The sequence below is a fragment of the Parasteatoda tepidariorum genome, chromosome 6, assembly GCF_043381705.1.
Source record: "Parasteatoda tepidariorum isolate YZ-2023 chromosome 6, CAS_Ptep_4.0, whole genome shotgun sequence".
NCBI classification, from domain to species: Eukaryota; Metazoa; Arthropoda; class Arachnida; order Araneae; family Theridiidae; genus Parasteatoda; species Parasteatoda tepidariorum.
Window position 1 is genome coordinate 14,296,581 of NC_092209.1, and position 12,897 is coordinate 14,309,477.

General features: G+C 29.1%; 1 protein-coding gene across 1 annotated transcript in view; it reads left to right on the forward strand.

Annotated features, from left to right (window-relative positions):
• Positions 1-6,694, forward strand: part of LOC122268235 (28S ribosomal protein S15, mitochondrial) — a gene marked incomplete in the record, with an annotated part of 7,471 nt that extends 777 nt beyond the window's left edge. The window contains 3 exon segments of the mRNA XM_071182007.1: positions 3,344-3,422; positions 3,520-3,581; positions 6,156-6,694. Of these exon segments, the coding sequence (XP_071038108.1) occupies positions 3,344-3,422; positions 3,520-3,581; positions 6,156-6,497 (483 nt within the window).
• Positions 6,695-12,897: the final 6,203 nt, after the last annotated feature.

The window sequence follows — 12,897 nt, forward strand, 5'->3', positions numbered from 1 at the left end:
ACCAATTAAATTTGTTTCTTAATAAAAATCCACTCTGATTATTATTTGTTATATTTTGTAAATTTATTTTATTTTAGTAAAGTTATTTTAAAAATTATTTTCCTGGATTCTTTTTTATTGCATCCTGTACAATGCTATGGCAGGTCAGAATGGCCCAGTGGTTCAAGCATAGAGCTGTCGTTCGTAAGATTTGTAAATTGATTCCTTGTGTAGGCTAGAAGCCTATCCGACCAGATTGATTTGTACCAACTTGTCTAGAAAGTAAGGTGGTTAGTGGGTAATACCGACTACATTGCGACCATACTGTAGATAACAAAATTGCAAAGTCTTAACCTTCTCTACCCTTGACTCACTAAAGGCTGTTGCAAGAATGTTGTTGTGGCTTTATCTTCTAATGGTCTGACGAAGTCAGACAAGGTCCATTAGACCGTTAACTCTCAGAAAATCAAGAACCAGAAGGGGAGAAGTGTGTAAGTCTTCCCCGGAAAGACCCAAGCAGTCCAGATTGTGTTCAGCAGAGGCCTGCTGAGCTTGGCATTTAGAGCAAACTGCAAAGATCTTCCTACCCTCAAAGAACGAGGAGACTCTTTGTGTGTCAACTTGCCAATCTTAAAAATGCCATCGTGAGACTCCATTAAAGTTGAAAACAAGCGTAGAGCCTGTCTCTTTGCCTGCATATCAGCAGTGACAGGGGATTCTTTCACTCTTTGGAAATTTCAGATTTAATGTTCTGGGTAGGTAAATGTCGAAGAGGAAGGTGTATAATGACTGCAAACCTCCTTGGCTAAACAAGAAGGCTTTAATAATGCAGTAGTATGAACATTAATTGGAATGAGTACAAAAATTTTGCATCTATGGTTTGATTAGTATATTCTCCATTATCTAGTGGAAAACATGCTCTTTTTTAGTTTCGATGAATTTTGAATTCATTTTGGCATTTACATATAAATGTTTAATTTCATTACCATGAAACTAAGACTCTATGACTTTAACTAAATTATTTTTTTCTTGGTTGAGATATCCACCTTATTCAACTGTCTCCTCACAATGCTCTACAAATTTTCTGTTAATCTTAAAACTGTTATTTTCACATCATGAATTTTCTTTAGCCATCTATTGAACCAACCATCTATTTACTATGGCATGGAACAATCTTGTTTTTGGCATAGGTGCCAATTATTGATTTTAATTGTGTCAATAGTCTGATATCAGTATAATGTTTGTTTTGATATGTAGTATTAATTTTATGAACAGATAAAGTTTAAAGAAAAAATTTTCTCTTTAATAATGTAAATATCTTTTTAAGGTGATTTAAAAAAGCATTATGAAAAAAAATTGTCTTTTTTATTTCAGAGCAAATGAAACTGTGAGGCGAACATTTTCCATTGCCACAGCATCAAAGGTAATCTATGATAAACTTTTATATTTTATATGCAGCTTTTCTCTTTTCTTTAAGCTGTAGTTTACATTGAATATATTTGCATTTTCTGTTTATCTTCTATTTAAAAAAAAAAAAAAAAACTGGAAAAAAAGTATTACTTATGTTTAAGACAAAATATCAAATCGATTAATTGCAAATAAAACAGCAATCAACATTGTTAGGCAATCATGCAATGAAATAGATTTGGTGATTTTTTTTTTTTTTTTTGAAAGAAAGTTTGAATTTTGTCTTTAAAAAATTTAAACTGATTTTCAAATTTAGCTTCATAAGAAAATGTCTTTGTTCTAATGTTTAAGTTTTTACCAAAAAAGTAATAATAATGTGAGAAATAATTAAAGATGTGTGTAGAGAAATTTTTTTTCTTTTATGTGTGTTTACCTCAACAAAAAGTATACTAGGACTGGGTTAAAAAGTAGGACTAAGAAAAAACTTTTGACCTACTACAACTTGGCTTGTGACTAGGGGGTGAGGGTATGCTTACAGATTTCACCTTAATCAGTTGATTAAATACGGGGTGGTTAAAATTAAACACTCAGAGGCTTATAGCTCCGGCTCTATTGGATGAATTCAAATGAAATTTAAAATATAGGTTATGTAGAACATGCGCTCAAGGTTTTTGCAATAAAAAAGGTTGAAATTTTTGCCGAAAATGTCGTCGAACTTTGAAATTTTTGTCGAAAATTTCAACTTTTTTTTATTGCAAGAACCTCAAATGCATGTTCTACATAACGTATTTTTTAAATTTCATTCCGATCCATCCAGTAGAACCGGAGCTATGAGCCTCTGAGTACTGTGCGTTTAATTTTAACCACCCTGTATTTTTCGCTGATAAATAAATAAAAAAATTTCATCCTATATTTTAAAATGTTGAGATCTATGTTTTCTTCTGATACATTTGTTTTGTATTCTGGTTCATTTTATTTTTTATTGAAAAATTTATACTAATTATGGTTTAAATTAATTCCTCAATAAAAGTTTAAACCTGAAAAAACTTTTATGCTTTAAAAGATAATGCAGGTTTTTTTTTCATAAAATCTGAATAGTTTTAAAAAAAAAAAGAAACAAACAAATGAGAAAGAAACAATTATGGAATTAATGCTGCTGAACCAGAAGTAAATAAAAGTTCATCATGGAATTCCTCTCTCTATTTTATATTTTAATTGCTACTGTTTTCTAATAGCTTTCTTTTATTAATATTACATTTCTATTGTCTTTTAAATACATTTTTGGTTGTAAGCCTCAATTTTATTTCATGCAGAATAAATGCATGCATAATCCCTGTTATTTTAATGTTCATTAATTTTGGTTATCTTATCTTAAAATCATTTAAATATTTGATGAGATAGAAGAAAAAATTATTAACTATGAGAAAAATTTATAAAATGATTAAACTATAGCTGGCTTTCTATGAACTGTGGTTGACTTATCTATTATGTTTTGGATCATAACCAAAAGCCCCAACAAAAGAAGGTGAAAGTTGCAGGAATGTATTGAACAATATTTCTTTTCACTAACATTTCCACTGTATTTGAAATTCGTTCTACGATCTTCAGTTAATTTAAATTTCCGTTAATTTTTATTGTTTTATATAGATTTATATATTTAAATACAGCATTGAAATTTACATTAATTCTATTTCTTTTATGTAATGTCACATTGTATATTAATTTTACGTTTTCTATAGTCTTTTCAATATTTATTTTAAGATTTGCATAAATTGAATTTTGCGAAATATTTGCTTATCTAAAACCAACATTTCTCTATCATATCAGTTACTTGAGAGTCTACTGTATAAATAAGAAATTTCATACTTATTAAAAAAGTAACATTCTGTGTTTGAAATAAATTGTCTTTAAATGTTGAAACTATTTGCATTACTTATTTTTTAAAATAGAGGGGGAGAGAAAAGAAAGAGTGAAAAGAGATTTATTGAAGAGAATCCAGGGCCATCCGTTTGATTTTGATTCACTTGAAGTTAAAAGTATATTGATGTTTCTGTTTCTTTTTATAGTGCCTTACATTTAAATGCTGTAAAATATAACATGTTTAATTCTGAATTTATAAATTTAAAATTTCAGTTGCCTTAAAGACTATTAAAATCAGATCTCTTTATGAACATCATGCAGAATTTTATAGAAAGGTAATTTTTCTGCATTTTTTAAATCTATATTTTTAAATCTGTATGTTTTTAAATATTTTACAAGCACTTATTAAGCATGCTGTTGGTTTTTTAGCCACTTTATTTTAAAAACCATTTTTTAAAAGAAATTTTCAACAAACGAGAAAAAAACCCAACAAGAATAACTCCTGTTTTGGGTTGTTTTATATGCGATTCCTAGTAACAAGATGTCACATCATTTACATATTCGCATTTGTGCAGTTGCGCCTACACATTTTTTAAAAAACAATTTTAAATTTGTTTCTTCTCAGCAAATAACAAAATATATGTTAATTAATAGAATAATATTTGTTATAATAAGTTAATAAATTAAAGTAATAAATAAATAAAATGTTGAAAGTTAAATATTATTTTGCACATCTTGCAACTCAATGTAACTAATTTTACAAGTTTCCCCCTTCTTTGAATTTTACATTAAGAAAAGTCTCTGAAAAGTTTCTAATTGTAAATTTTTTTTTTTTTTGCCTTTAAAAGTCTTTATTTTGCCATTCAAAAGACTTAAATTACTTTAATAAAAAAAATTTAAATGTTTTTCATAAGTTTTTCCTACTTTATTGCTTAAGTAATGAAGAAACATTTCAATTTTACATTGTAAAACAAAAATTGCAAAATTTCAGTTGATTATCTGAACTGTATCTGTAATTATGTATTTAACTGTATCTGTATTATTTTATTTCTTTACTTTAATTTTTATATAATGACATGATTTGAATGACTTTAAAATATTGAAAAGTCTTTAAAAATTCCTTAAATTTATTACCCTGTTTTATTAACTTAAAATGAAGAACAATAAAGATTTTCTTGAAAGGTGGGGGGTAATGATTCGTGGTTAGTGAAACAGTTTAAACAATTTTAAAATCTTAAACTGTAAAACAAACTACAAATAAGTTTAAAGAAATAATAAACTAAACTCCTAAAACTCCAGATTTTTAATTTTAAAAATATTATTTTTTTAAATTTTATATATTACATAAATGTTTTGATGTACAAATTGTTATTTTACTTCATATATGTAATTTATTTTACACATGATAGCAAATATTGTATTACACTAATACATCATTTGATCATCAATACATCTTACAATTTTTTTTTTTTTACATAAAAATAGTCTTTTCATTAGACTATTTTTACATTAAAATAGTCTACATCATTTGATCATCAATACATCTTACAATTTTTTTTTTTTTTTACATGAAAATAGTCTTTTCTGTTAAGGTCACAGACAAGTCTGAATTCATCAGATATTGCTTGTCTCAATGTCTGCCACCAGGATTATTATAAGAATTGATTGAAATTAGCTATTGTTGCACTTATTTGCAGGGATGGTAAAAATCTTGCTCTAAAAGTTGTAACTAGTACATAATTTTTGAATAGGTTTTAATATTGCCCAGAGCTCGAACATGAATTTAAAAAAGTACAAATTAAGAAAAGGGTGAACAGGATTGCGTCAAGACTATTGATACCTTTCAAATGCATAATCAAAGGAAACAGGAGAATGGAAGTTGTATAGGCAGTCTATAAATACAATGAAACATGCTGATGTTTACCAACCTTAGAAAGTTTACTTTTTGATAATAGTGTTGGAAAGATGGATGCACTCATGTAAATGCTTTTTAAAATTATTAGACTCTTGCCTTCACAACTCATTAATGAATGCAAGTTCAGCAACAATGACTTGTTTAAATTATTGACAGACTACCAGTCTCTTCAAACTTCTTCACCCAAGACAATGTGGTATTTAGAAATATAACATTATTATATTACATGTTGCACTTAAGTTACCAATTTAGCTTCATAATAACTATGTACTTAAGTTACACAATTTTCTGTGTTTCATTGCATCTGACCATATAATGTGGAAATCCTTTTTCCGTTTTCCTTCACGCCAACCATTATATGTTACACCTGCTCTATATATAAATTTGAAATGTCCCAGGGGGTTCATGTCTCTGTTTATTTAACATAAAAATTCACCTTTCTAATAAAATTTGTTAGAGAGAATTTTGCTAAGTGTTATTGTTTACCCTGATTTTAACACTATCTCAGATTCATAATGCATACTGGAAAATTTCCCTACAAATTGCAGTATCGCTAATAGAGGGAAAATGAATTAGTGTTACAGTTAACTTACAGTGTGATACCAAATCTTGATTCTTGAGTTTTAGTTCTGCTATTTCTGAACTAAAGGCTCTTTTACTTAAAAAAGAATGCAAGTTTTTCCTGCGTGAATTTATTTATATTTTAATAAATAGTGCATAATCAAATTTTTTTACAATTTTAGCTGTTGCACGTTGAACAATTGCCAAAATTTGGCTGAAGGTTAATTAATAATGGTTACCCAGTTTTTAAATAAAACTTGTGCACTGTAGCTTTTACCATTGATAATTTCAGGTAACTGTGGTTTATTAATGAGTCCTCTGATTTAACTAACTGATTTCTACTGTTGTTACATTCTCATTGTAAACTAGTTCAACTCTATTTTCTTTTCTTCTCTATTATGTTTATTAGCAAATAAATCTGAAATTTTTCTAGGAAACTCGAATCAGTAGAAAAATACTGCTAATTTTGATCCAAAGGCGAAATGGGCAACTGAACAGACTGCGTAAAATTGACGAAGCAAGATTCAATTGGCTTCTGAAGGAATTGGATCTCTCTTTCACGCCTCCAAAGTTGGGTTTGAAAGTAGATAGGTACTGTAAAAAGTGGGATTTGCGTAGGCTAACTAAAGAATACTGTCAGAAGACAATAGCAAGTAAAATGGAAGCATACCACGAAGAGTTAAAGAAAGAACAAGAAGCATTTCTTGAAGAGAAGAGACAAATTTTGGCCTGGATTGAAGCCGAAGAAAAAGCCTTGAAATCGGACAATGTATAGTGATTGCATAAGTACAGCATTTCATTATTTAGTACATTAATAAACAATTTATGACGCTCATGTCAAATTTTACTCGTAGAATCAAGAGTAACATTTATTTGTGTTATTTTTACGCTAACAATGTTTTGATATTATTACAAGATGTGTGACCTTTTTGTTATATTGATACGGACAACACATTAAAAAGGATTATATGTCATTTAAGTGCATTATTTTCATACTTTAAAAAAAAATTCATTTTAACTAACATATTTTTTGCTATCATTTGACAAAAAAACAAAAAATGCAACTTTTTAATATTGTTTTTTTATGACATTTTATAATCATTCTGCCAATCACATAGTCAAATTAGGGGTTGAAAAGGCATTCAAAAGGACTAGTCTTCAAAAAAATTATGACTAAGTAAGAAGTCATTTTTGGAGATCTCTGTTAGCTTCATATGAAAATCCCTGGAGAAATATAAATGCACAGTACGAGGTATTGTTTCAGATGTAGTTTTTTCCTCGCTAGATAGAATGAAACAAGCTACTGGACGATAAAACTGAAAGTTTATAAGTTATAAAGGTTTTATGTACAAAAATTACAAATTTTTACTTTTACTTGTTAAAGTGTCTGTCATTCCTATCTAATTGCAATGTAGGTTAATAGGATATTTCGTATGTGGAATAAAATTAAATTAACCAAAATACAATAATTGTTGAACTAATTGTTATAAGTATAACGAAAATAAAGATATGAAATAGCATTTATTGATTAGAAAATTAATTCCCATTTGAAATAAAGCATCAATCTTATAAGTTTTTNTTTCACCAGCTTTTTATTTTGAACGAAAGCACAAATGTGAATTTTAATATCTAATAATATATTTAATATAGAATTTTAATATTGTGCCTTAATATAAATTATTCATAAGCTAAATAAAGGACTGCCACATTAATTTTTTTTATGAAACCTGTGGAGTTGCTACAGTTTGAAAGTTTGATTGAGATTGGTTCGATGGAGAACAAAAAGGATGTTTACGCGAGCAACTAGAACGTTGTTAAATTTTCTTCAGAGCCACTTTAATTGTAGACTTTAAAATTTAGTTGACAAACGCTAACGAGAACTTGTTTTGGGGTTTTGCCTACCAATAATAAAATTTACGCATGTTCAACGCTCTTTGAAAAGAGGATTAAAATCTAATTTTGAAATGAGCGTACGAGAGTGAACTGATATTTTTATTTTATATGCTGAAGTATCATATGAATTGGTATAGGGTAAATCATCTATATTCCACCTGTTTTCTGAAGTAAAAACGAAATTATTCTATTTCCAAACGAGGCATCGGGCACAAACGCGCATTGTTGAAGTTATTTACAGAAAAGTTTCCACTAGAATACCCCCACGTAAAAGTCGTTATTTCAATTTAAGTTCAATACGCCATTATAAATATTTTTGAAAACCATTTGCTGGCTTATGCTGCTTGAATGTTTTCCCAGGTTTGCCTTAAATTTTGTTTTATGCTGCATTTTAAATTCATTTTAAAAGCTTATTTTGAATATTATTGGATTATTCTTTTGTCATACTGTTATACTTGACTAAAATTATAACTGTCAAACTATATTCGCTTTAAAAAGTGAAGAATATTATTTTACAAGCAGGGAGTATTTAAAGAATACATTAAAATACACCAAAATGATCAGTTATTTTTGGGGGGTAGAAAAACATGTCACTTTGCTTATTCGTGTGTACAATTTTATAAATCCAGTAATACCTAACATAAGTGAGAGCAATCGAATCTTTGCAATTATAAACACTGCCATCAAAAATCAAGAAAACTGATATATGAATTATTAAATAACAATTCCCCCCCCCTTATTAAGACAAACACCTTTGCAGGTGTGCAAAACAGTTTCCATCAATGTTCAATTATAGAGGACAGTAGAGAAGATTTAATTCCTATTTTTCAGTAACCTTTAAAAATCGCGAAATTTTGATCAATTTAAAACGTCAAAGAGGAATAGATAGGTATTTTAAAATCTGCATCAATTTTAATTAAATTTTTTTACAGAAGTCAAAAACCTAGATAGTTAAAGCTGAATTGCAGAGTAATTGAGATTTGATTTAAACTACGAATTACAAAAAAAACGTGTTTTATTTGACTTTTAGTTATACAAATTCATTTTCTGGTTTAAAAAAAAATATTTTGATTCGATCGAAATTTATTAAATTAAAATTTTCATTCTTTGGATAATCTAAATTTTGAGATACTTTAGAATCATTTAACGGTTTTGCTGTGGTATTGTTTCCATTTATAGCATGCTTTGATATTGTTTTAATAATTATACATCATACAGAAAAGAAGTGCTAGGAGGCAGTTTACATTTTAAGCAAGCTATAAATGCAATGGTTTTTTTTTTTTAAAAAAAATTCAATCTGGGGAACAAGCAGATCTGAACATTTTCCAGAGATGCCAACTGTTCCGGACACGCCAAAATAATTGAAAAAAATGATAAATAACTACCTAGTAATTTTGGCAAATATTTGCCTAATTTTTCTTGTTTTTTAAGAGGTATAGCATGACATAATATTATAATGTGGTGAACTATATAAGCCTACGTATTATTTAGTAATGGCGGATAAAAATCTACTAAATTGAATTAATTAAACCAAGAATCACAATTGATAAACTACCACTTGAAAATATATATTTGCTGTCCGGAGCAAGGTGGCATCTCTGCATTTTCAAACGCATTAACACCAATTCGATGGCAGGTATAACAGTTGTATTCTAAGTCTTTTTTTTTTTTTTAGGAAAGTATTTATTTCTCGTAATACCAAGTATGTTTTGTAATCAATATAATACGTTTCTAAACGTAACGTAAAATGGCTTTTATACACCAAATACTTTTATGACAAAAAAAAAAAAAACTGGAACAACTGCCATCCCTGAAAGGTTAAGCTTTAGCACAAATATATGACCAGATTTTGGAAAATTTATATTTTCGAAAATATTGAACTTATTACAATAAATGATTCATGAATTTGACGAAAAATTCATGGTGCGTAGCTTTTTTAAAAAGTGCTTAAAGGTGCTTATTTTTGATTTTCTTTTTTTAAATGCCCTTAAAGGTGCTTTTTTCATTGGATGTTTTTCAAAAGTGCTTAATTTTCCCTTTTTCAAAATGATATTTTTCCTTTACTGTGTTGATTTTCGTTTCGAATTATGCAAAAAGACTTAGTTCACATTGTTCTATTCAACGTTTTCACAATTCATTCAACCCCAATCTATTTCGGCTTATTGTCAGTCCGTAGCGTATGAAAACGCCATTCGTTTTACATGATTCGAAATTTCACGATTTTTTGACAATTGTCAAAAACAATGACCAAATTTTTTTATCCCTTTTTCTACATGGTGGTTGAAACAAGATGAAACCGTCAATTGTCAAAAACTTTCCAACAATGCCTGATTATGATATTTTTTTAAAGTGCTCAAAAATATTTCTTGAGTGCTTAAAAGGTGCTTATTTTTTGTTGAACAATTTGGCTACGCACCCTGAAATTTAGCAAGTTTTTTCAGTTATAAATATTCGATGCAAGACCATAGTGTTGCAGGAAAAACATTAAATTTGTAATAAAATTCGTTCGGCAATTTTTTATTTAAATACTCTCAATGTATTTTCAGCATCGGCGGTCAACAGTCTTTAACACATCAAATATCCATTATCTTATGCAGTAGACGATTGTTATACTGAAAACATTAGTGAGAATCAAGGCATACACTTGCATTAATTTAATCAATGGCAGCAGGCATTTCCCATGATATTAAATATGATTAGGAAACAAATCACTTCATTATCACTTCATATCCACACTTGACTTGCAATTATGAGGACCGGACTGTTTTTTGTCGGTTTATTGGCCGTTGCATTGGCTGAAGTTATTCAGCTAAGTCCACAGGAAGAAGAAGGTAATGTTCTAATTCATTAGCATTCATTCATATTTTATAACAGTAAATTTATTAAAATGTTTAGAATGGAGAGTTGCACAATACTAAAATTTAGGATAAAATTCCAGCGAAAAGTACCGGTGCTCTGGCTGGGTGCCGGTACTTTTTATCCTAAAATCATGAAATGCTTCCCTAAAGAAATAATTTGTCAACTGATGATAGAAACTATTTTGAAATGAAAAAGAAACTAATTTATTTTATAAATTACGATAATTTTAAATTTGTTTAAAATATCTCTCTCACATTTTCAGAATTATTTAAAGCTTTTTAATTTATTTACTATAAACGTTTTTTATTCTAATAAGCTTTCAATATTTATTTTATCTTTAATCACTAAAAATACTAATGAATATCGAAAAAACAAAATCGTATTTTTTTATAATCACTACAATTAACCGATTTATATAAATCTATGTAGAAGTTTAGTTGTATGATTGAAAATAATCTGTAGGTTTCTTTTTCAGTATTAATTAAAATGTACAGTACTCAAATTAAAACCCTGAATACTTTTGATCTATGATTCGTCACCTTCTAAGACTCAATCTTAAAGATTTGAGGAGGTGACCTCATATATGCTTATTAATTAGTGCAGACATAAAATCGTACTTTTTTCGACTAAACATGCCACTATTTCGACGGATTTGAATTTCTGAAACCCAAAATATAGGGGTAAGCTGAAATATGATCCCCATAGTTTAATCTGGAGTTTATACCCTTTAATGTTAATTTCAATTTTTGCATATTTCGCTATATCTCAGGAAATTTATATGCAAATTGAAAAATTTTTGCTCACAATTATAAAGTTTGTTTATACAAAGATAATTCCATGCAAAAACTAATTTTTACTCAATATATATTATTATTTTATTTAATAGTAATCGAAAAGATTCTGAATTATAAGGTACAAAATTTTTCACATTTTAAAAGAATGTAATTTTACATGGCGAAATACAAAATTTGAACAAAAAAGGTTGGATAAAAAAACGTATTTTTAAAATTTGTTTTCTCAGAAACTTTTTGACACATTTTGTATTTTGCAATGCAAAATTGCATCCTATAAAATGATGCAAAAACGTTCTAACTTATAATTCAACGATTTTTCGACTATTAACTGAAGTAATAAATATTTACTAAAATAAGTTTTTAGCATGCAATTATCTTTGAATAAATGTATTTTATAATTTTGTGTAATTTTTTTAAAATTCGTTTCAGAAAGTTTTTGAAATATGGCGAAATACCCAAAAAGTAAAATTAACATTAAGGGGTCTAAACTTTTATCATGATATTGTGAACAGCCGTCCTGATTTTTGGGTTTACGACTACTAATGTTCAACTCCTTAGCCTTGTAATTTTGAACCTTATTCAGAAGACAAGGAGAATCCTGGATCAAGTATTGGGAGAAATTTGCCTTCGGGGAGGACTTTTTGATGGAACTAACCAGCATTTGCGTTACACGGAGAGGAAGACCACGAGAACCTCCCGCGGTTAGCCTGACGGCAAGGAGACTCTAACCCATGATCCGTCTGCCAATGAGGATATTTCACGTCAGCACTGTGGTCGGTGCAAGCCGGATGTGGAATTCGTATCCCAGTCATTGCCGGGATTTGAACCCGGCTCACATCATTGGAAGGAAAACCCTCTATCACCTGAGCTATCGCGGCTCGGTCTAAACTTTTAACGACTCCTCTAATCAAACTCTGGGGACCATATTTTCCAGACTGCGGCTACCTTCTATATTTTCGAGAGCGAAAATCCTAATCCATCGAAAAAAGATATGTTGATTCAGAGAAAGTAGGTCTCTGTGTCTGATTTTTTCAGTTACCTTTTTTTCTCATTGGTAACTTTTCCTCATAGATTATTTTTACCAGACTTTTTGTACAAATGAATTTTTTTTTATTGTCTGTCTTATTACTAACACCTTATACAATACAATACTATAATGGAGAGACTCCTGATGGGGCACTTACCATAGGGGCTGATAGAGCCATACAGTCCACTATAAGTAGGCTCATAAGTGGACACATCAGGTGTCTCTCTTTTGAGATTGGGCGAAAGACCTATTCAACGTACACGAGGTGTAACTCTGCACAGGCTTCTTCCGATCACATTTTACACTGTCTTGGTCTTGAAAAGAAAGACCTCTGGTCCCTTACTTGTATTTGATTTCCTGAAGACTTTCAAGCTCATTGACTTGGTCTGGCCTGCGGCTGACCAAGAGGAATAAGTCAACAATACAATACAATGCCCCTTACACATTTTAATATATTGTAGTGAATAATTTCAATATGAATAATTTCATTGAATAATTTCAATGACATCAAATATCCGGAGTACCATTTTAAAGTTAACGATGGGGCTTAATATTAAATCTCAATATAACCTCAGACATCGTACGTACAAAACAAATTAAAA